General features: G+C 34.7%; 1 protein-coding gene across 1 annotated transcript in view; it reads right to left on the bottom strand.

Annotated features, from left to right (window-relative positions):
* Nucleotides 1–22,621, bottom strand: part of EPHA6 (EPH receptor A6) — an 833,709-nt gene that overhangs the window by 758,329 nt on the left and 52,759 nt on the right. Inside the window, exon 2 of the mRNA XM_035015180.1 lies at nucleotides 2,405–2,469. Within this exon, the coding sequence (XP_034871071.1) occupies nucleotides 2,405–2,469 (65 nt within the window). The remainder of the gene's footprint in view (nucleotides 1–2,404; nucleotides 2,470–22,621) is intronic.

Here is a 22,621-nt window from a genome sequence, read left to right as displayed (position 1 = left end):
TGTCTTAATGTCTGAATCCCTGTGTGATTTTTCCCTCTGTAGTTTATACATATTGGTCACTGGTCTTTACATTTATATGGTAGAATCTTACAGGAAATAAAAAGCACACATGTGTGTTAAAGATAAGTATCTACTTGGCTTAGAATTTTTGCTGCACTAATTCCTAGCTCTGTGACCTTGTAAAGGTTATTTAATGTACCTGAGTCTTGATTTCCATATCTTTCAATGGGGTAAAATTATTCTTGATTTCTAGGACTCATGTGAGTAAACTGCTTTTAACAAAGCCTCGCATATGGTAAATGCGTGGTAAGTATTAACCATCTCTTCCTTTTTCACCTTAATCTACCCTACTTATTTTCTCCTGTATTCTCCTTTCTTCTTTCACCTTTCCTCCTGTAAATCCGTGGCTGGTGTCCAAAATGTTCATCTCAGTCAAGTACTATGTTTATCAAAGGGAGAAAAGAAATCTGAATCAATTATGCAAATATCAACATAAATAATTGGCCTTTCATGAAGTTTCCAATGCTCCTCTCTGTTAAAAGTGCCATGATTAAGACGCAGGCTTTAATCAGAAATAACTAAGTTCGAATTAAATCCCATCACTCACTACTTAACCTATAACTTCTTGGTATTTTGTGTTCCTTACTCTCTTTAAGGTGAAGTTTCTCTAACTGGGAAACAGAACTAAGATATACCTCATCAAGCTATTGTGAAAATAAGATAAAATTTTTAGCGCAGAGTCTGCAAATAGAAAACTTTGGGGCAAGCGTTACTTTTCAAACAATTCCGCCCCTTCTCTAAGTAATAAACCAGAAATAGTAGGGGAAAAAAAAAATCTCCCTTTCACAACACCTATGACAAGATCAGTAAGAGAACAATAGCAGTAAATATATTTGTAACTCTGTAAGTCCCTGTGTCTCCTCCTCACCAGTCTGCTTTGAAATGCAGCCTGGTCAAGACAAATACAACACTGGAGCAGGGATGTAACTCCTTCTGTTCCTCACACGATTCTTTGGCTATGACTACATGAAGCCAGTGATAATATAATCACTCATATTTTTGGTCATTTTTTTTTGAACAATGGAAAAGTAGCGCTTATAAACTTTATAAGTTCTTATAAATTACTTTGTATACCGAGAAAGGAAACGTATATATCTTGGAAGAAAATTTAAAAAAAAATGTTGCGTTCGTTCTTGAAAGTAACTGTAATAAATTTGACATGCTTAATACAGTCAATAAATATTGATGTTTAATGAAAATAAGATGAATATATAAAGATAGTTTCAAAGATTTTCAGAAATGGTTTGATGAGAACTTTATGAGAATAAAATGAAAATTTCAGAAAAAAATAAAATCAGTCTATAAAACAAACAAATCTAAAGAAAAAATAGCCTGTTGAAAAAAGGAAGATTTAACTTTTCATAGAAATTTATAGTTGAAAACACACATGTTAAATGAGTAACTGTTGCTATAAAAGGTCAAATTCAAACAATATTTGAATGATTCTAAAAAATAAAACATTTTTCAGTCAACTTCTGTTAGATTTAAATTTGCAGATGTAATGGAAAAAGCAATGTAAAAATATCAACTTAGAATCTGATGAATGAGAAAAATAAAATTTCTAAAAAAAGGAAGAAAAGCTAACCCAAGTAGATTTGAATAACAGCTGAGTACCTCCATTACTGAAAATTTTGCTTAATTAGACAAAATCTAAATAAAAAGCTTCACAAACCACCCTTTCATTTTAACTTAAAATTAAAAAAAGAAGAGAAATACATTGCAATGTCAAAATGATGCAAAATACATTAAACCATATTAAAAAGCAATTATAACCACAGCTAAAATGATACCAGTACTTGAAAAATTGTAGTTTGTAAATTACACAGCCTTAAATTACACGACTTTCAAAAGCAAGAACTCTCAGCTAACAAAAACCTAATCATAATATTTCTTTTTGTCAAGTTCAAAAAACACATACTGTAGTACAGATATTTTCTAATAAAAAACAAATTGTTAATATCTGTAAAATCCACTTACGATAATCTAAAGTTTATGGACAAATACTCACTGAGGTTACCAAATTTAATAAACCTATATACAAAAAACTGTCTTGAACTTATACACATAATTTTTTTTTATGAGAAAACATTTATATAGGAGACAGTCTAATGTTACTATATATAAACACTATATTAAAGACAGACTAATTTAAAAGAAAGCAAGGATTTTTATACAACATTCTCATTGGTTACAAGTTCTAATTGTATTTTAATCTTTTCTCTGGGATTTTAGTTATATGCTAAAATTAATACTACTTAGAGCCCAAATCCACTGTTCTTTTAATTATTGTAAGACCCTAAAAACCTAGCAAGGATGAAAATTTTAAAAACATAATTAAACTTACCCCATTTAATGGATATGTTTTCCATCCTAGCTCTCCTAGTACAGCTGTTGTATCAAGCAACACAACTGGAATTAAAAAAAAAAAAAAAAAAACTTACATGAATTTTTCAATTGAAGCAAAAACATTATTTAAATCATTAATGTCAACTACTTTTACTATTATTCATTGCATTAGTTTTAATATGCAGCATTACTTACTTTAAAATTAACTGTGTATACTAAATACTAACATAATAATACTAAGTAATGATAAAATACATGAGGTAGTTATAACTTATTTTCAAAATATGTAATTTGTGTTTAACAATGCTAAATAAAATAGATAAGTGAGCAACAGAATTAACAGTCATTTTTAGAATTTTTTTTTTAATTTTATTTATTTATTTGATAGAGACACAGCGAGAGAGGGAACACAAGCAGGGGGAGTGGGAGAGAGAGAAGCAGGCTTCCTGCGGAGCAGGGAGCCCGACGTGGGGCCGATCCCAGGACCCTGGGATCACGACCTGAGCCGAAGGCAGACACTTAACGACTGAGCCACCCAGGGACCCCAACAGTCATTTTTAATAGCTGGCTTTTAAAACTGATAAATGTTGATGGAGGTAATCAAGATGATGTGACTGCCAGTTGACCCTTGAGCTGGACCCAGGCAACGGGAGACTCCTCACTCCCCTCCCCCATCCTCAAAATGTAAGCTCTGCCTACTGTTTCGGTAGTGGGAGCTGTTCCAAGGACAGAGCCTTGAGAGAGTAACATGTTGTTGAGACCACCTCGATAGTATACATGACTGAACCAAGTTAAGGCTTCTATGCAAACTTTAAGATTCTGGTGGGTGGATATGGAATCTTGCAGCTGTCCAAGACAAGTTTCCTTGCTTATTAGCCCTCCCACCTACCAATCTGGAGTGGTCTGCCTCTTTCTGCAGTCTCTCTTGTCCTGCATGAATAGGGGGTCAGTTTGGGGACCAACAATGAAATAATCACCTTTGCTTTCCCCACCATTTTCATATATAGTCTTTCTATACCACAACAAAGAAGGAAAAACTGTTTTTTTTTGGGGGGGGTTTGTTTTTAAAGATTTTATTTATTTATTTGACAGACTGAGACAGCGAGAGCAGGAACACAAGCAGGGGGGGTGGGAGAGGGAGAAGCAGGCCTCCTGCCGAGCCGGGAGCCCGATGTGGGACTCGATCCCAGGACCCCAGGATCATGACCTGAGCCAAAGGCAGTCGCTCAACCAACTGAGCCACCCAGGCGCCCAAGAAGGAAAAACTGTTAAAGCAAGCTTCTGTAGCTCCTTTTTATGTTACTAAATGTCCTTATATATGATTTGCATAGTATGAAAACAACTCATTTTTAATAAATCTACTATCTTTAAAGCATAGATTACATTATTATTGTACGTGCGGGTATACTGACAGCTAAGGCAAAAGCAAAAATAAAAACCATGCATCTTTTTTCCTGACCAAAACTTACTCATAATCTGATCAAAAGGCAGACATAAAAACAAATGATTAGAACATATTCTGTTAAATTTTAAAATGGAAGATTATATAATAGCCTAGCGATTAAGTTACATCAGGGCTAGTACGGAGGTCTGGGAGAATTTCACAAAGGAGATGCAATTTGAGCTGACCTAGGACAAAGGGACTTTCAATTAGATGTGATAAGAAACAAATGGTTTACTTTTAGAATAAAGTAACTGAGCTACAACTAAATCAGTTTTCAGTTGCTGGAGTCAGAACTAGGAGTGGGGATTATTTGGGGAACTAGCAGGATTGATATGAGGTTGGAAAGATAGGTATCAAAAGGGAAGGATTTTTGTGGTGTTTCCAGGAGTTAAATGTGTAGGGCCCATGATTCAGATCTTTATTTTTAACTACTACCTCCAAGTCCCCTAGATGCCAGTAGACCATGGATCATACTCTGAGAAACAATGCTTTGGTATTTCATCATGAGTTTTAGATCTTCACATAGTCAAGAAAGTGGGGTTTTCTATTTGTAGTTTTAAAAAGTTCCACTGATAGTAGGCTATTTGGTGTCTATTGTAAGGATTCTGTGGTTTTTCTTATTTGAATCACTATGTTTTATTAATTTTTAAGTACGAAACCATATGTCAGTTTCTGAGATGAACTCTACTCATTGTAGAATATTCTTTCAGTACTGTTAAAATCAGTTTACTAAATATACATTTGTAAAACTGAGCTGTAATTCTTTAAATTTTATTGTGGAAAATTCTCAAACATATTTTAGAATATACAGAAAACAGTAAAATGAACCCTCATGTACTCATCACCCAGATTCAATAATTACCAACTTATAGTCAATCTTACTTCATCTATATATCTTTACCTACTCTCTCCCACTGCAGAATTTCTTTGAAGCAAATTCCAGTAATAATCATCCATAAAAATTTCAGTGTATATTTCTATGATAAAGAATCCTTTTAATATAGCAACAATATCTTAATTTATTACTGTAAGTAGTAATTCCTTAATGTCATCAAATATCCCTATTGTCTCAACTTAACTTGAACAGAAAAATCAAGTTCCAGATAAGTGCTATTCATTGCAGTGAGTTGACACTGTTCTTTGTTTTTTTGATCTAATTTCCTCCATTAACTTTTAAGTTAGATTTACTGAGGTTATGATTTACTTACAATAAAAAAATCACCCTCTTTAAATGTACATTTCTATAAATTGTGACAAACCCCCACATCCATGTAACCACTGCTACAATCAAGCTATGGAATATTTCCATCGCTCCCCAAATTTCCCCTGTGATCCTTTTTGCTGAATCCCTTCCACAGCTCAGCCACTGGCACCACTAATCTAATTTTTGTCCCTATGATTTTTGCCTTTCCCAAAACGTCAAATCAATGAAATCATATAGCATGAAGCCTTTTTGAGCCTGGTTCTTTCACATAGCATAATGCATTTGTTATAAATAAAGCCAGTATAAACTTTCATGTATAGATTTTTATATGACCCTATGCTTTTACTTCTCCATGGTAAATAGGGATTCCTGGGTTATAGGGAGAGTACTTATTTTTTTTTTTTTTAAGATTTTATGTATTGGTCAGAGAGAGAGAGAGTGTGCACAACAAGCAGGGAGAGTGGCAGGCAGAGGGAGAAGCAGGCTCCCTACTGAGCAAGAAGCCTGATGTGGGACTCCATCCCAGGACTTGTGATCATGACGTGAGCTACCCAGGAGTCCCAAGAATGCCTATTTTTGAGAAACTGTCCAACTGTATTCCAAAATGGCATTAGCAGAATATGGTTTTCCAGTTGCTTCACATCCTCAGCAGGATTTGGTATTGTCCAGGTTTTAAAGGCATTCCAAGAGGTGTGTAACGGTATCTCATTGTTGTTTTAATATATTTTAATATATTATATATATTTAATATATTTTAATATATTTCTTTTTCACTACTTGAAAACAAATTTACTAAAAAAAAAAAAATAGGTTATTTCGTCCCACATTCTAGGTTTTTCTAATTGAGATATCATTGAACATGCTCTCCCATTCCTTTATTTTCTTTAAATTGGTAGATTTAGTAGCTTGATCAGATTCAAGTTCCATTTATTTTTTATAAAATTACATACCAATGTCTACTAGGATCATGTTAAAAAGACTTGGGAACCAACTTTCATAGGCTTCCACTGGCCAAAAATGGATAATCTGATCATATACACAAGGTTAATGCATTCATAATGATTCATAATGATAAAATATACCTACTGATAACTTTTGCAGAATACTAGGAAAGCATTATTTTAAAAACTGGTAAATAATCTGAAAACAAAACATTTTGCTTGTTCTATATAAACTACTTATGAATAAAAAATAGTTAATGAAGTAACATTTCTCTTATTGAAATAGTTCAGATAATAAATGAAAAAAGGAATGACTGAATTAGGCTGTCTTTCTACTCTTAAAGAATTAATATATTTAGCAAATGGTTTTAAATGGCTGTTAACATCAACTAAAGAGAAAAAAAGACACATAAAGGGCTAGAGCTTTTTAAAAGGGTTTCTTATAAGTTTCATTTATTTCCTATTAACATACAATTCTAACAAGCCTGGAAATAAAAGAAAGTACAATAAGGATGGTATATATATATATATCATATATACAAACACACACACATATATACATTCATTCTCATACACACACACAAATTATACAAAAATATTTGATGGCATTTGGGTTCATTCAGTATAACAATCTCACATTTTAGATAAAAAAGCTGAAGATATCATTATAATAAATATTCAAAGCTATAAGTTTATCTCATTATCAAATGAACGTTATTTTCATTTTTGGTATATGTTACTGAAAAGAATTCAGAAGTATTAAAGACCAGTATGTAGTTCTGGGTACTCAAAAGTTCAATGTAACTTATGGAGCACATTTATACTTTTAAAATAATCATTATTTCCCTGCAGGCTGACAAAATGATGATACTAGTTCACAGTCCCCGTAGGAAGAACTTTCCATATATTTTCTTCTCCAAATAGTCTCCACATTGTCCTGTAAGTTGTTTCTTTTTTAAATACCCAATTAACAGATGAGAAAAATGAGCCTCAGAAAGGTTAAGTAGTTTTCCTTGAGATCAGAAACAAATTTGGATTCCAAACAAGGAGACTGATGCTAGAATGTCCTTTGTAAAACATTTAAAACTTTTAAATTTTTTAAGTGTTTTTCTTCTTACCCTTTATAAAAGTTTTTATTTAAATTCAAGTTAGTTAACACACAGTGCATTTTTAGTTTCAGGTGTATAATATAGTGATTCAACACTTCCATACAACACCTGGTGCTCATCACAAGTGCACATCTTCATCCCCATCACCTATTTCCCCTACCCCCTACCCCAATCCCCTCTAGTAATCATCAGTTTGTTCTCTGTAGTTCAGAGTCTGTTTCTTGGTTTGCCTCCCTTCACTCTTACTTTTGTAGATACAGAGAAACATCACTATTTCTTTTGCTGATCCCAAATCTTTTATCCTAGTTTTCTCATCAATGGATTCTACAGAAAATTTACTGGTACTACATATAAATCACACCATTTAAATCAAGGGGTTTATTGGAGCAGAGTGTTCAAAAATCTGTAATATTAAAGTCCACCAACAGAGATTCATTTTTCATAGACTGGCAAACTAATTAATTGATTAGTTGTTCCAATTTTTTTTTTCTAAAACTGCTAGGCTGCTTGGTTCTCAATATTTAGCATTTATAAACTGTGAAGTATATTCATATCAAAATAAACAAAAAAGGGAAATATGTATATACCTACAAAACTGTAGATCCTTAGAATTTTCTTATTTCTTATTAGCTTCAAGAAGCAAGATTTATAAAATTGTTTATTTTCCTCTTTAAACTGCAATCATACTTTTTAAAAATTCATAAGAACAGTAAAATTTCAAATTTGCATTCCTGACAAGTGAATGATAAACTGATACTAAAATAAAACTAAGGAGTTTGAGATTTTTAATACTATTACACGTGACAAATGTTTAAATTTTACTATTTGTTTCATACATAAAACCCCCACAAATTCAGGTTTTTCAGGCACACTAATTGCATTGAACCCAGCAAGGTGAGAGCTCCTCCTGCTGGCTTTAAACAAGTTATCTAGTCCCTACCAGAGTGCAAAAATACTGTAAACTTAAAGAGGAAGAAACCACTATGTTGACATAAACTTCAGTAAAAAGTCAATACTTTTTTATTTTTACTTTAATGGCAAGCTTTTAAATATAGCACAATTAATACCTATTATTTATGTAAGGAGTGCATATCAAAATATAATTATTCATATTATCAATAAGAAATTGGATAAATCAAAAATAAGTGTAAGGAGTAGTAGGCTGGTGGTATCAAAATAAAGGTTTGAAAATATGTTTATTTTGTTTAATAAGCAACATAATGCATAAATATGTTTGCTAAACCACATACAATTTTCCTATTAACTTTTAGAAATAAATATCCAGCATATTGTATTTCTCTCTGAAAATGTCTCTTAATTTATTAGTACTCCCTTTACTCATTCTTTTGGAAATTTTAAGAAAATTTCACTGTGTTCTAAAAGAAGATATCAAATGATAAAGACAAGATTGATAGTACTGGATTAAATGAGACTAATGAGTACCTAACATTAAAAAGCTCAATGCTAATTTCTTGTCCTTGAATAATTTATCAAGTCTTTATCTACATCCCTTTTAATAAGCTTAAGAGATATTTTAAAAACAATTAGGTTATGGGGCGCTTGGGTGGCTCAGTCCTTAAGCCTCTGCCTTAGGCTCAGGTCATGATCCCAGGGTCCTAGGATCAAGCCCCGCATAAGGCTCCCTGCTCAGCGGGGAGCCTGCTTTTCCCTCTCCCATTCCCCCTGCTTGTGTTCCCTCTCTCGCTGTGTCTCTCTCTGTCAAATAAATAAAATAAAATAAAATAAATAAATAAAATCTTTAAAAAATAAAAAAATAATAAAAACAATTAGGTCTATAGTATATAATAGGTCATCTTTACCCCAACTGCACAATAAAAAAAAGGACAGGATTTTATTTGTACATCATTTTGACAAATTAAGCAAAACAAATCAATCAACCCACTAAGAAAGCAGTTATTCTTTTAGGAAAATTTTGTTGTAAAAATTCGAGTTAATGGCATGTCAATTGAGTCCAAAGATTTACCAATATTCTCCAACAGACTTCATGTGAAAAAGAACAAAGCATTTCTTCTTATAATCATTCAATTTAGAGCCTTTATTTCACAGATAAATCCAAGAAAGGTAAAGTTACTAAGTTATTTAGTAACAACATAGTAGTAGAGGCTTCTGATAGTTAATTCTAGTCATGTTCCGCTGACTGTAACACACCCTACTAACACCCATAGCTCCAAATAAACTAGCTAATAAACAAAGGGAATGTTTCTGACATCACGACCAGATATAGTCAGAGAATACTTCTAATTATAGATAAACATGCATATATATATATATATATGTGTATGTATATGTATTTTTTATTTCTACATATTTTAGCACTCATCTGTTTGAATAGCATCCTGTTTAGATCTTGCTTTAAACTGACATTCACATTACTACATTAAATGATTTAGTTTTGACATAATCGCATATTTTTGATTGACAAAAATCACAGCTTCAATTTCCAGATCTGTGTAACTATGGGTATCTACCCTCACCACAAAGTCAGAATCAATATTTAATTCCTAAAAAAATTGAACACAGATTGCTTTAAGTAAACATGGGATTATTATGTTTACCTCTAGTATGGCCCTATGTGTTTTGGTATTATTTTAAGCCAACATTTTCCAAAGAGAATCATTCCTTCTTAAAAATAGCGAAACTACTTTTATCTAGAAACTGAGATCAATATTTGTTCATTAGGTGTATTTACAGCATTTTGTTTTTCATGCCTTTCTTAGTTCTGTGGTTGTTTGCCTATTTTATTTATTTATTTATTTATTTATTTATTTATTTATTATTTATTTATTTATTTATTTTTTAAAGATTTTATTTATTTATTCATGAGAGACAGAGACAGAGACAGAGAGGCAGAGGGAGAAGCAGGCTCCCAAGGAGCAGGAAGCCCGATGCAGGACTCGATCCCAGGACCCTGAGATCATGACCTGAGCCGAAGGCAGACGCTTAACCATCTGAACCACCCAGGCGCCCTGCTTGCCTATTTTAATGTAGATGGTGTTCATGATTAATTTTCCTACCCCATGAGTAGTAGAGTTTGAAAATCCTATTTGAAAGATAAAGTAACATGAACACAGTGACATTAAACAGCTGTCTCAAATTTAGAGAATAAAATCAAAGCTAGAACTTTTGAGTTCATACCCTTCAGCTTTCTACTCTACTAGAAAATGACACCGTGGGCACCTGGGTGCTTCAGTCAGTTAAGTGGCTGCCTTGGCTCAGGTCATGATCTCAGGGTCCCAGGATCGAGCCCTGCATCAGGCTCCCTGCTCAGCGGGGAGTCTGCTTGTCTCTCCCTCTGCCTGCTGCTCTCCCTGCTTGTGCTTTCTCTCTCTCAAATAAATAAATAAAATATTTTTTAAAAATGATATCTTTTTCAGAAAGCAGGTTCAAACCTCTCTGCCTCTGTTCCTTCTGGAGAAAACAGATCACTCTTTCTCAGTTCTGATGGAAAAATAAGCTATAATACCCAGAAATTCTTTTCCTTCATTATCACTTAAATAGAGAAAAAAAAACAAAAAAATCAAGCTAGTTTCCTATTTAGAAGGCAAGTTATACTTGGAGTTAAGAACTGCTACTGAAGGGGTGCCTGGGTGGCTCAGTTGGTTAAGCAACTGCCTTCGGCTCAGGTCATGATCCTGGAGTCCCGGGATCGAGTCCCGCATCGGACTCCCTGCTCAGCGGGGAGTCTGCTTCTCCCTCTGATCCTCCCCCTCTCATGCTCTCTGTCTCCCATTCTCTCTCTCAGATAAATAAATAAAAAATCTTAAAAAAAGAAAAAAAGAAAAAAAGAACTGCTACTGAAAACCTTATCAATAAAGGTTGATTAAAAATATAACTATTAGTGTTCATCCTCACTTCCACATCGTCCTATTTTCCTCAAAGAGCCTCTATACTGTTATCCTGCTTGACACAGCTTTATTTGCTTCATCTTAAATCATTTTTAAAGCCTGCCATTAAGACAGGCAAGCTTACCCCATAGACCCAAGGAGAACCCAGATGTGGATCTGGTCCATGATAAAGTCACCAAATGACAGGTGCACCCCTAGGCTCCTGAGCAAGGTCAGTAAGACTTATCAATGAGTCACCTCACAAGTCATGCTTTCCTCATCAAACTGTTCAATTATTTCTATAGATTAAAAAAAAAGGAAAAGAAATTTGGCATGTTCCTATTTAAGAGCAAATATAATTCTTTCATTTTGGCATCCTCAGCACTTTGATCTATAAACTAAGTAGTTTTGTGTAGGACCTGTATTATTTCCATTTGTTTCAATTACACAGAGATTAAATAGGTAGGAAAGACTATTTGGCTTTGGTTTTAGATTTGCTAGTCATACATTTAATAAATGTGATTTTTTTTCATCTGTCACAGGAACTCACAACATACATATTCCCCAATTAGCCCAAACCATTGGTCCTTCTTCCCATCCCTTACACAGCATTAGAGATGCTTCCTTCCTTTCTAGTGCCTTCTTTTCTTATATTCCTCACTTGTCTTCCATGACTTTGGACACTTCCTATTTTTTTTTTGGAAGAATATTATGAAACTCAAGGTTTGAAATGCATTTAAATATTGTTTTTATAGTTCGGTAAAAACAGATTGTGACTACTTATTTGAAAGTCTTATCTAGTCCTATCTACAATATAATGGCCATCTCAATGTAAAACCATTTCTACATGATGGAACAACAGTCTAAAAAAATTATGAAACCGTTACTCTAAAAGGAAATAATAATGGTCTTGCACTAAGAAAGAAATAATGAGTTTCACTAGAATCTAAGAGAAAAGTATATGAGTAAAGGAAAGACTTCTTTTTTACCCTGGAAAATGGAAGGGAATTTTTCCCTTTGCAATATTGTTTTGTTTTTTTTTTTTCCTCCATTACACTTACATGGACATAACGGAAATCATTTTTAACTTCCTTCATTAGGACATGTGTCGTCACAAAAATGTTACTTGATTTTACTTTAAGACATGTTGACATTATTTCAACATTTATTTAGTCTGTTATATTTAAGATGCTATATTAGCTATTTCAGGATATAGAAAGTTTATGAGATACTATGTGTAGCCTCAAAGAGTACCTGATGTCATTTTTTCATTCATGTGCATGAATAAATGAATGAATGAACGAAAAGATGAATAGATGAATGGGCATGGGAACAAATTCATGTCTTGGGAAAAAATATTCTTAACCAACTACTGAAAAAGCAGTGCAGGATTAGTTGGAAGGTAGGCACTGGACAAAATTTAAGTGGCCATTGTGCTTACTTTTTAAGGGAGAAGGTCAAAGGCTACTCACATATGACCTCTCTAAGAGGTAGTTAAGGGACAAAGTGGTCTTTGGAAAAAATAAAATCAAAGTAGGCATTTGTTCTGAGCTCAGAATGGATTGTTAGAAGACAAATACTTTCTATAACTTTTGGGGTCCTTTTCTCTGCTCCACCTGGCCCCAAGCCTTTCATCAAAGAGTGCCCTTAGACTGCTTGCTCTCAGTCCAAACTCTGTGCATCTATCACCATCTCTCACAGTGCACAGTGTTCAAATGATCCCTTATCTGCTGCCCCACTGAAAACACTCATCATATCAAGAAAACATTTTCACTAAAATAGCACACAAATGTGTTTATGAATACTCATTTCCTCTTATCCCTTCCTGCATTATTTATTTATCCAACTTAAATTTGAATTGATTACAGCACCCTTTGGGTAACAGTGAACTTGGGACTCTTTCATGGTATAGCTAATATCACACCACATAAGCAATTCCTCATAGACTGTATTGAAAAAGAACTCCTAAAACTCCAACTTCTATCATCCAAAGAAATTACCCTCTGTTTAGATTATACTGTGTGCCTATGTAAACTTAGCCAAGTCATAATTCTTATTCTACCAATTCTCGGGATTTGCTCCGCCCTTAACCAAGTTATTCTCTAATTTTTAGTATCCATCCCAACCTGGCTCTCGACAGACTCTGATCTTTTTAGCCATTCTTCCAGGATAGCATGCATGACTTAGTATGTAAAAACAAGAGTAACAAACAAAAGTTTGCTTATTGTGTCATGGGTCATGATTGTCTCTTCTTTGCCCTTTGAGTTTCTCTTGTTAATCTACCCCAAGTGTCTTCAAACAAAACAAAACAAAACAACCAAGAGTCTTCTAAGAGAAAACTAAGAACAGTGGCTTTTTTTTCCCTTAGATTTCCCCATCCACTCTCTCCAGCTACTTCCAGAAATATCATCCATACTCTAGCTTTAGTCTCTAAAAAAGACACAGCCAAATTGTCAATTGAAGATTCTTCTCTACAGCAGCTAACTAAACCGTCCATGAACACTTAGATTTAACAGTCAGCTACTTATGAAACATGATTGTCATGTCATAAAACTTGATAATCTGTTCATACAATAATGCATATTTCTGGAGAGATGCTGCAAAAGAATAATTTAAATAAAATGTAATTTTTAACCCTTTTACCATAATTTCACCATCCTTGGCTGCCTAAGAAATGTGTGCTGTCTCCTGAATCACTAAATTGAATTATACTGAGATTTTAGTAAAGTAATATTGCCTGTGGAAGAAAATAGCCTGTAATGAGAGAAATGGGCAGGAAAAATATGAAGACAAAATATAAAGACAACTAGTTGTCATATCATTTACACATAAAACATCTTTTAGCATAATTATTTGATAAATAAAGTCATGAGAATTATGTAGGACAACTTCCTACTGAAACTACTGAGGAAATGACAGGGCAAATGTGATGCCAGATTTAGAGGTACATGAACTGTAAGACAGCTGATCTTTTGTGGCATATTTCTACACTGCAGACAAGTAAGGAGGAGGAATGGTTCATAAATGAAACATTTACAAATGTGACCCAAGCCAAGAGCAGCATGGTTTCAGTATATAGAAAAGAATGACAGATGGACATTTTATTGTTGGCAGAAATAAAAGAAAAAAACAAAACAACAACAACAAATAGGCATTATCATCATTATCCTGAAGGGAAGGCAAGTCATTAAGTGCTTTTGTGAAAGTGTTTATCATCAGGATCTTGTGCAATAAAATAAATGCAATAAAAATGATAATGGCATTTTAACATTTAGGCAAATGGAAACTATTTTATCCAACACAGCATAATTAAAAGTAAGAAAGCGGATGCAGGTTTTTATAAGACACTGATCAATTTTAATTTATTGATTACCCAAGACATGAATTATGGTAAGAAATTTAAAATGTTGAGAAATTTCTTTTGGTGAGGTCATCAGGATCCAAACTCTATCCTCAGCTGCCATGACTGAGAAGCTCAATTTTTATCCTTCCAAAGAGGAATGATCATATTTTAGGAGACTGATTCCTGCTAATCAGACATACAGGAGACTAATCTATAAATAAGGATAATTTATTCACTGATGATTTGTCTCCCCAAGGAATCTCTTTCCTTGAACGTAAACACATTCAAGAGACTAAATTATAGATCAAAGATTTCTAGGAAAGTACTAAATTACTGGAAAGGAGTAACCCTGTTTCGCTTTTCAATCCTCTAGGTCTATTTCCATGTAAGGAATTCACAATTTTACCTACCCATTTTAAAGCTCCTAACTTTGAATAGTGCTGAAGAAACAATAAGAAGTTTTCTCCTTCTAAAAAAGAAATTTTTTTCTAAAAGAAGAAAATACATATATTACCAACTTATTATAACTCTGGCATTCCATTAGCCTAAAGAGATCCATGTCCCATTTCTAACTTATAAAATGAGAAGAATAATTTTTGTTTTTAAGCCATTTCAAACACTATTTACAAGGCATATTAGAGTCTCCATAGTTATAGCCTATCTTTTATTGGTTAAATTTTGGAAAGACTAATTTTTATTTTTTGGGAAGAAAACTGGTTTTATGTGTAGATTCTCATTAATTACAAAGTAGCATGTGTTGTTGTTGTTGTTGTTTTCCCAAGAAAGTTTCTTCCATGTGAGTAAAACAAATCCCAACCACTGAATTTTATATGGTTTCAAATAAGGACAGAGAATAACATTTGTGGCCATGCTGCATGATTTTGGAAAGAATCTAAACTTTTAGGCATAGAGTCCACAATTGGTTGGACAGATTGTTTTCGTTTCAGACAACTCTGTAGTGCGGCCCTTATTTTTATCAACCAAGAATGAGAAGAGTTTTCAAAACTTAAAACCATTGATTTGTCAATGCAGATAGTTTCTGAGGACCTCAATGACATTATTTGATCATATAATCCCAAACTGCCATATTCTGAATAATGCACAATTGTACATTCTTCGGGAATCTGTTACTTCTTGTTTTCTGTCTTCAAGCTTTTCAGAAAAAACTTACCAGTTTGAGGGTTTCAACTAATATTTCAATGTTAACAATCTTCAAAACAGTATCTCCAGCATAAGTCTCTTTTATGCATCACAGTTCAGAGGTCCCTTATCTGTTCACAAACTGGCCTCTGTACATGGAAGGCAAGGACATACCAAAGAAAGAGAGGGAAACCATTTCAGATTGGTAGGTGGCAGGTTTTAATAAACAATGGAACATACATAAAAGCCTTGTCTTAGGCAGCCACAAGATGAGTGTACCTCCACACCTGCCTGCCAGATCTTAAGTTTGTAGAAGCCTCAACTGGGTCCACTCACATGTACCGTTCAGATGGTCTCAACAACATCTTACTCTCTTTAGACTATGTCCTTGGAACAGCTCCCACTGTAAGAACAGTGGGCAAAACTGTACATTCCAAGGACAGTGGACTTGGTGAGAAGCCTTGATTACCCAGGGCCAGCTCACTGGTCAGATGGTAGCCATATCTTCTTAATTACTTCCTCCAATACCCCTCAAACTTAATAAGTCCACATTTGACTTGACTTGATTATTTTCCCATGAACAGATACCACCTCCTGATTTCCTGATTTGAGTTACTGTCACCAGCATCTGCCCAAGTACACAAATTAGGAATCTGCATTCAATCCTTGACTCATCCCTCACTGCTCATCTATCATTTTGCAAACCATATATTGCAAGCAGAATAATGACCCTCCCACCCACCAAAGTTGTTCATGTCCTAATCCCAGAAACGTGTGAATATGCTATGTTACATAGCAAGGGAAATTAAGGCTGTAGAATGAATTAGATTGAGAACAATCTGACCTTAAGGTAGAGAGACTATCCTAGATTATCCAATATGTAATTATCCCAATGTAATAATCAATAAAGGTCCTTAAAAGTAGAAGAGAGAGTCAGAGGAGGTTGTGACTACAGAAGAAAGGCACAGAGAAATACAACCTTGCTGACTTGAAGATGGAGGAAGGCAGCCATGAGCCAAAGAATGTGGGCAGCCTCCAGAAGCTGGAAAGGGCAAGGAAATGGGATTCTTCCCTACAGCCTCCAGAAAGGAACACAGTCCCACTGACACCTTGATTTTATAAGTCTTTTTTTTTTTTTTAAGATTTTATTTATTTGTCAGAGAGAGAGAGTGCACAAGCAGGGGGAACATCAGTCAGAAGAAGAAGCACACTCGCCACTGAACAAGGAGCCCGATGCGGTACTCCATCCCAGGACCCTGAGTTCATGATCCTAGCTGATGGCAGACGCTTAGCCGACTGAGCCACCCAGTTCCTAGCACCTTGATTTTAGCCTAAAGAGATCCATGTCCCATTTCTAACTTACAAAATGATAAGAATAAATTTTTGTTTTTTAAGCTACCAAACTGAAGGTAATTTGTTACAACAGCAATAGAGAACCAACACATTAAACTTCCTAAACCATCTTCAAATCTATCAGTTTTTCTATTCGCTACCTATTTCATCTCTCAACTGGACTGGGGTCCCTTGTCCTCTCCATTAACTTCCACAATGCAGCCTCAGGGATCTGCCTAAAATACAAATCTGATTTTTCCATCCTTTACTCAAAATTCCTCATTGGTTCATCTTATGACTTGGAAAATTCTCCCAAAATATTTGCTATAAATGTGCACTTATTTCTTCATAATACATACATTAACATTCTACCAGATTCTGAGTATAAAGGTGAATCAAAATAAACATAGCCCATGTCTTCAGGGTTATTATAACCTAATGTGAAAAACAGAAAATAAACAAAATATAAAATAAATATATAACTATGTTATGAGAAGTGCTATGAATCTAATTTAGATTGTAGGCTCACAGAAAGCCTCTAAAAAGAGAGTCATGATTATAGAGTGGAGCTATTTTCTATATTCCTTTTAGATTCATGATGTGAAAATTGGAGAAGACATGAAATAAGGTATTGCTGAGTTATTTTTAACCCAGTCTTTCTCTCATTTTTTTGGTGCTAGAACCTCTTTGCCACTGAATATACTCTAACATTCTAAGGTAAAATGTTCAAGAAAACACAGTAAAATAACTGCTGCCTTTCAAGATATCCTTTTCACTGCATGTAAGACACTTCCTGGCTTGATCTCATCTGTCTGTCCTACTTCTTCTTCTGCAGTACCCCATCCCTGCTCTACATTACTCTGATATACTGGTAATGCTCAAACTCACCTCATCCTCTCGCCTCTCTACATTTCATGCTATTCTTTTCTTACTGGAATTTTCTCACTTTTTTGGTCCTGGAAAAAGTCTCCTAGTCATCACTTATGGCTTAGCCTAAATGTGATGTCTTATAGAACCTTCCTAAACTCATCCCCAAAAGATGTACATGCTCTTATTCTCATGTGCCCTTGAAATCTGTACATACTTCACAAACAGTAATTATCTTACTTTATTTTACTACAGTGTAAGTTTCTCTTTGTGTAACTGTTTTTCCATATAATCTAAAATCCTTGAAGACCAAAACCATGTATTTTCACTCCCACAATCTTCCTGAATATTGATTATTTTAAAAATGAATAATTAAATGGATTAGCAAAATGAGAATAAATAAATGAGAAATTTAAAATAACTAGTTAGTAATATGTATTATGCCACAGTTAGTAAATGGCTCAGAATGTCGATAAAAATGGACAACTCAGAGTACACAAACAAAAAAATAGTACCTACAAAGTACATTGGAGTACATTGGAGAGGGAGTAGCTAAGGTCCTGTGATTATAAATCCAATGGTCCAAAAGCAATAAATAATAAAATAACTTTGTGCTTTCTTATCAGATTGTTACAAAAGAAATTACTAGAGCAGAGTTGAAGCACTGGCAAAGTCACAGCGATAATCCTGAAATCCTGATGTTATGGAAAAGAATAAAAATTACTACTGAAATGAAATCATAGTGATTCAGGAGCCTCAAGTATTTAAGCAAAAAATATTTCAATGGAAACCAAATAGGACAGATTTTATATATATAAAATAAAATATATTTGAAGTAGTTAAGCATATTCTTTTCATATTGGTTATATATATAATCTTATAATTAATAATATGTAAATAACTAATCTGAAAGAATACACTCAAATATAAGGGAAAAATACCTATGAACAAGAAGAATCATCTACACACAATAAAATAAATCAGTTGGTGCTCCCGATACAGAAAAGTTGATGTATTATGGCCACTGGAATTGAAGAATGGCTAAGGAAAGGAACATCAGATGGAATTAAAAGGCATTTTAAAAGCTATATAAGTTGCTAAAACATCTTTGAAGTTAAATATAAGAAACCTACTGATTTGACATTTTCATCTTGAAGTGACCAGAATGATATGACAATTTTATACAGCCCCCATATTTGGTTGGGTTTTCAGGTAAATTCAAACTTCCAGTAAATTTATTTTTATTAGACTAGATATATTGAAACCTCATAAAATGATACAGAATATTAATAAATCTCCATACCTAATATGCTCTAAGATATAGTTATAAATTTTGATGACTTTCGCTTTGCGTCTTAGAGGCGCAAACTGTGGACATAAGGAAGTATGGAAGCCCCTACAAGATTTCACATTATTACTAGGGAAAGGGTCCTTTCTCTTTTAAACAGGGGAGCCAAACTGACAATAATCAGGAAGAGGTAGGTTGATCTGACTCTGGGGTCAGTGGCAATTATCTCCTATACCCTCTATTATAAGAGCAATAATACACTAGTCATCTTGTTTATGGAGAAATAGATGATGTACTCAAAGGAATTCCATAAAACAACTGTAAGAGAAACCTATTAAATGAATAGTTTTGCCTACGGCCCCAATCCCAGATAAGTAAGCTACTGATGTGAGAAACACCAGACATACTCTTTCACTTCATCATCATCACTTTTATCAACTATCTATTGAGTACTTAGTAAACCCAAGAAATGTACAAGAGACTCAAGTACATATGAAATGGAGCAGAGGTCCATATGGCCAGAGGAACATAAACCATTTTGCATTAGGAAATGTTTTGTGAGATGAACAAAATACTCCAAAAACTAAGTAATATACTGTACCGCATAAAATTCTTAAAAATAGAGTGCCTGAGAACATTCTGTAAACTAACCCAAACTCATGAAACTGAGTGACAAGGAAACAATTTTGAATTCATCCTATCCAAAAGATTAAACTTTGATGAACATTCTCTTGACATAGTATTGGACCCATGTTGATAAGAACTGGAATTTCTAGTTTTATCTAGAAGATTAATACTCTAGTTGCTCCAGGCCAACTCCAAAATGTCACATATTATAAGGAAATGTTCCTACCATACCATCATAAATAATGGGACTAAGCTAAAACATTTAGTCAATTTAAAAAACAAAACACAATTTGCAAATATGTATTTCTTCACTTAAACCTTTCTTATATTCCTCTTTAAGATGATATTTTCTCCAGTATTCCCTAAGTTCAACAAAAATTCTGAGCAACTCTCAAGTGACCAATATGTCATACAGGATCTTGACATTCATCTCAAGCCTTTTTTCTTAGCATTCTATCCCTCAAATCCAGCATTCCAGGCTTTACTGAATTTATATCATGGTTTCAAAAACCTCAAATTCTTTGGGCTTTCTCACAAACTAATATCATCTCACCTTGGTGACTACCTACTCACCCTTGGTCTCAGTTTACATGACAGTTCTTGTTGGAGGCTCTCCTGACCTCTTTTACGTAATGATGGGGAAGTGTCATGTTTAATGGGCCTTCTTACTAATGCATATTTTACAGCTGAAAAGCATGAAACTATTTACTGTTAAGTATTCAATCATTTATTTCCCAGAAAAGAATAAGTTTCATAAGTTTAGAGACCAGAGTCACCTTGTTCAGCAACCTTTGTCTAGGATCTAGTAGAATGAACTATCAGAAGGCTATCATTAAGAGTCTAAATGAGAAATAATAGCCTTAGCATAAAAAAATTCTCCCAACTGATCAAGGCCATGGTGAACTCTATTCCCTCTAAATATACTTAGTATGCCCAGCTAATTTTTGCTTCTCACTTGAAACTTACCATATGTCAGTTTATATTATTTATATATAACTTCATATCACAGATAAGGAATATAGACCCAGAAATATGAGAAGACTACTAAAGTTCACTTAGGTAATTAGTGTTACCACCAGATTAAAATCCATATCTGAGCTGAAGATCAAGATGTCAGAGTAGGAAGAAACTGATCTCTTTCCACAGACACACCAAAACTACAACTGTATATAGAAAAACTCAGAATGAACCTAAAGACTAGAACAGCTTTTTCACAACTAAAGATATAAAGGAAAAGCCACATTGAGATGAGTAAAAAGGGCAAAGATATGATCTAGTCAGGACCCACACCCCTAGCACAGCAACCCAAAAGTGGGAGGCATATCATAAACTGGAGGCCCCTCTTGGGGAGCAAGGGGTTTAAGCCTTACATTGGGCAACTCCACCCTGGGGATCTGCACTGGGAAAACAAGACCCCATCACATCTGGCTCTGAAAATCAGCTGGACTTAACTACAGGAGAAGCAGATGGCTACAGTAAACTGAAACTCCACTCTTAAAGGGCCTCCATACAAACTCACTCACTCTAAGACCGAGCACAGAGGCAGCCGTCTGAAAAGGTCCTGGGCCATATATGAAAGAGATTTATTAACCAATTTTAGGGCATGTGTCAGAGAAGCAAGGATCTGTAGGAACCCTCCAGAAATGGAAGTGCAGGCATGCTCTATTTTTCTTACTCTCCTTCTCCTTAGCTGGCCCAACACTGGTAGGTGCCATGTCTGACATTCTCCATCTGCTTTGCCAGCTCCACTCATTCCTCCCCATTGCTCTCTTGCAGACCTGTCCCTCCTAACACACCCACCCAACAGATGCCCCTCCAAAATATCTCTCACCCTGCCATAAACAATGGATGACCTCAGCAAAGACTATAACCCTCCCCACAAAGCAATTCCCATCCCACTATACCCAGTAGGCAGTCTCATCCAGATCTAGCACTGGCTCTTGACCCACCACCCACCCGGTAGGCAGTTTTGTTTGGATCTGGTGCTAACCCAAGTGGCTCCCGCCTTGCCAAACCCCCAGACCATAGCCATGACTGGAACCAGCACCCACACCCTGATGCACCCAGTAGGCACCTCAGGCTGGACAAACACCTTCCCAAAGAGACTCTACATGAGGAGGACCTGTCCCACTCACCAGTGCATGTGGAGCAGCTGCAGCTAACCACAACAAGAGGACTCACAGAGCCAACATAGGGGTCACCCCTGGAGCACCTGGCTCTGGTGATCTGGAGGGGGAATTGTGCTTCTGGGTTCCACAGGACACTTTCTACATAAAGCTACTCTTTCAGGATCAGGAGATGAAACTGATACACTTCACACACAGAAACAGAATCTGGCAAAATGAAACACCGGAAAAATAAGTTCCAAAGCAAATAATGAGACAAAATCTCAGAAAAACAACTAAAGAAAATAGAAATAAGCAATCTACCTGATAAAGAGTTCAGAGCAATGGTCATAAAGATGTTCATCAAACTTGGGAGAATAGATACACAGATCAATGGAACAGAATAGAGAGCCTAGAAATAAACCCATGTGTATATGATCAATTAATCTATGACAAAAGAGGCAAGAATATACAGTGGGGAAAAAAAAACAGTCTCTTCAACAAATGGTGCTGGAAACACTGGATAGCTACCTGCAAAAGAATGAAACAGAACCACTTTCTTATACTATACATAAAAATAAACCCAAAATAGATTAAGGACCTAAATGTGAGACCTGGAACCATAAAATTCATAGAAGAAAACATAGGCAGTAATCTCTTTGACATCAGCTGTAGAAACATTTTTCTAGGTATGTCTCCTCAGGCAAAAGAAATGAAAGCAAAACTAAACTATTGGGACTAAACCAAAATAAAAAGTTTTTGCACAGTGAAGGAAACCATGAACAAAATTAAAAGGCAACCTACTGGATGGGAGAAGATATTTGTAAATGATATATCCAATAAGGGGTTAATATGCAAAACATATAAAGAACTTACATAACTCAACACCAAAAAACCCCACAAACAATATGATTAAAAATGGGCAGAAGGGGGGTACCTGGGTGGCTCTCAGTGGGTTAAGCAGTCAACT

This window comes from Mirounga leonina, unplaced genomic scaffold (genome assembly GCF_011800145.1).
Source record: "Mirounga leonina isolate KUSES-001 unplaced genomic scaffold, KU_Mleo_1.0 Mir_169, whole genome shotgun sequence".
Lineage (NCBI taxonomy): Eukaryota > Metazoa > Chordata > Mammalia > Carnivora > Phocidae > Mirounga > Mirounga leonina.
The sequence above is the reverse complement of the archived record's forward strand: the minus strand, read 5'-3'. Positions and strand labels throughout refer to the sequence as shown.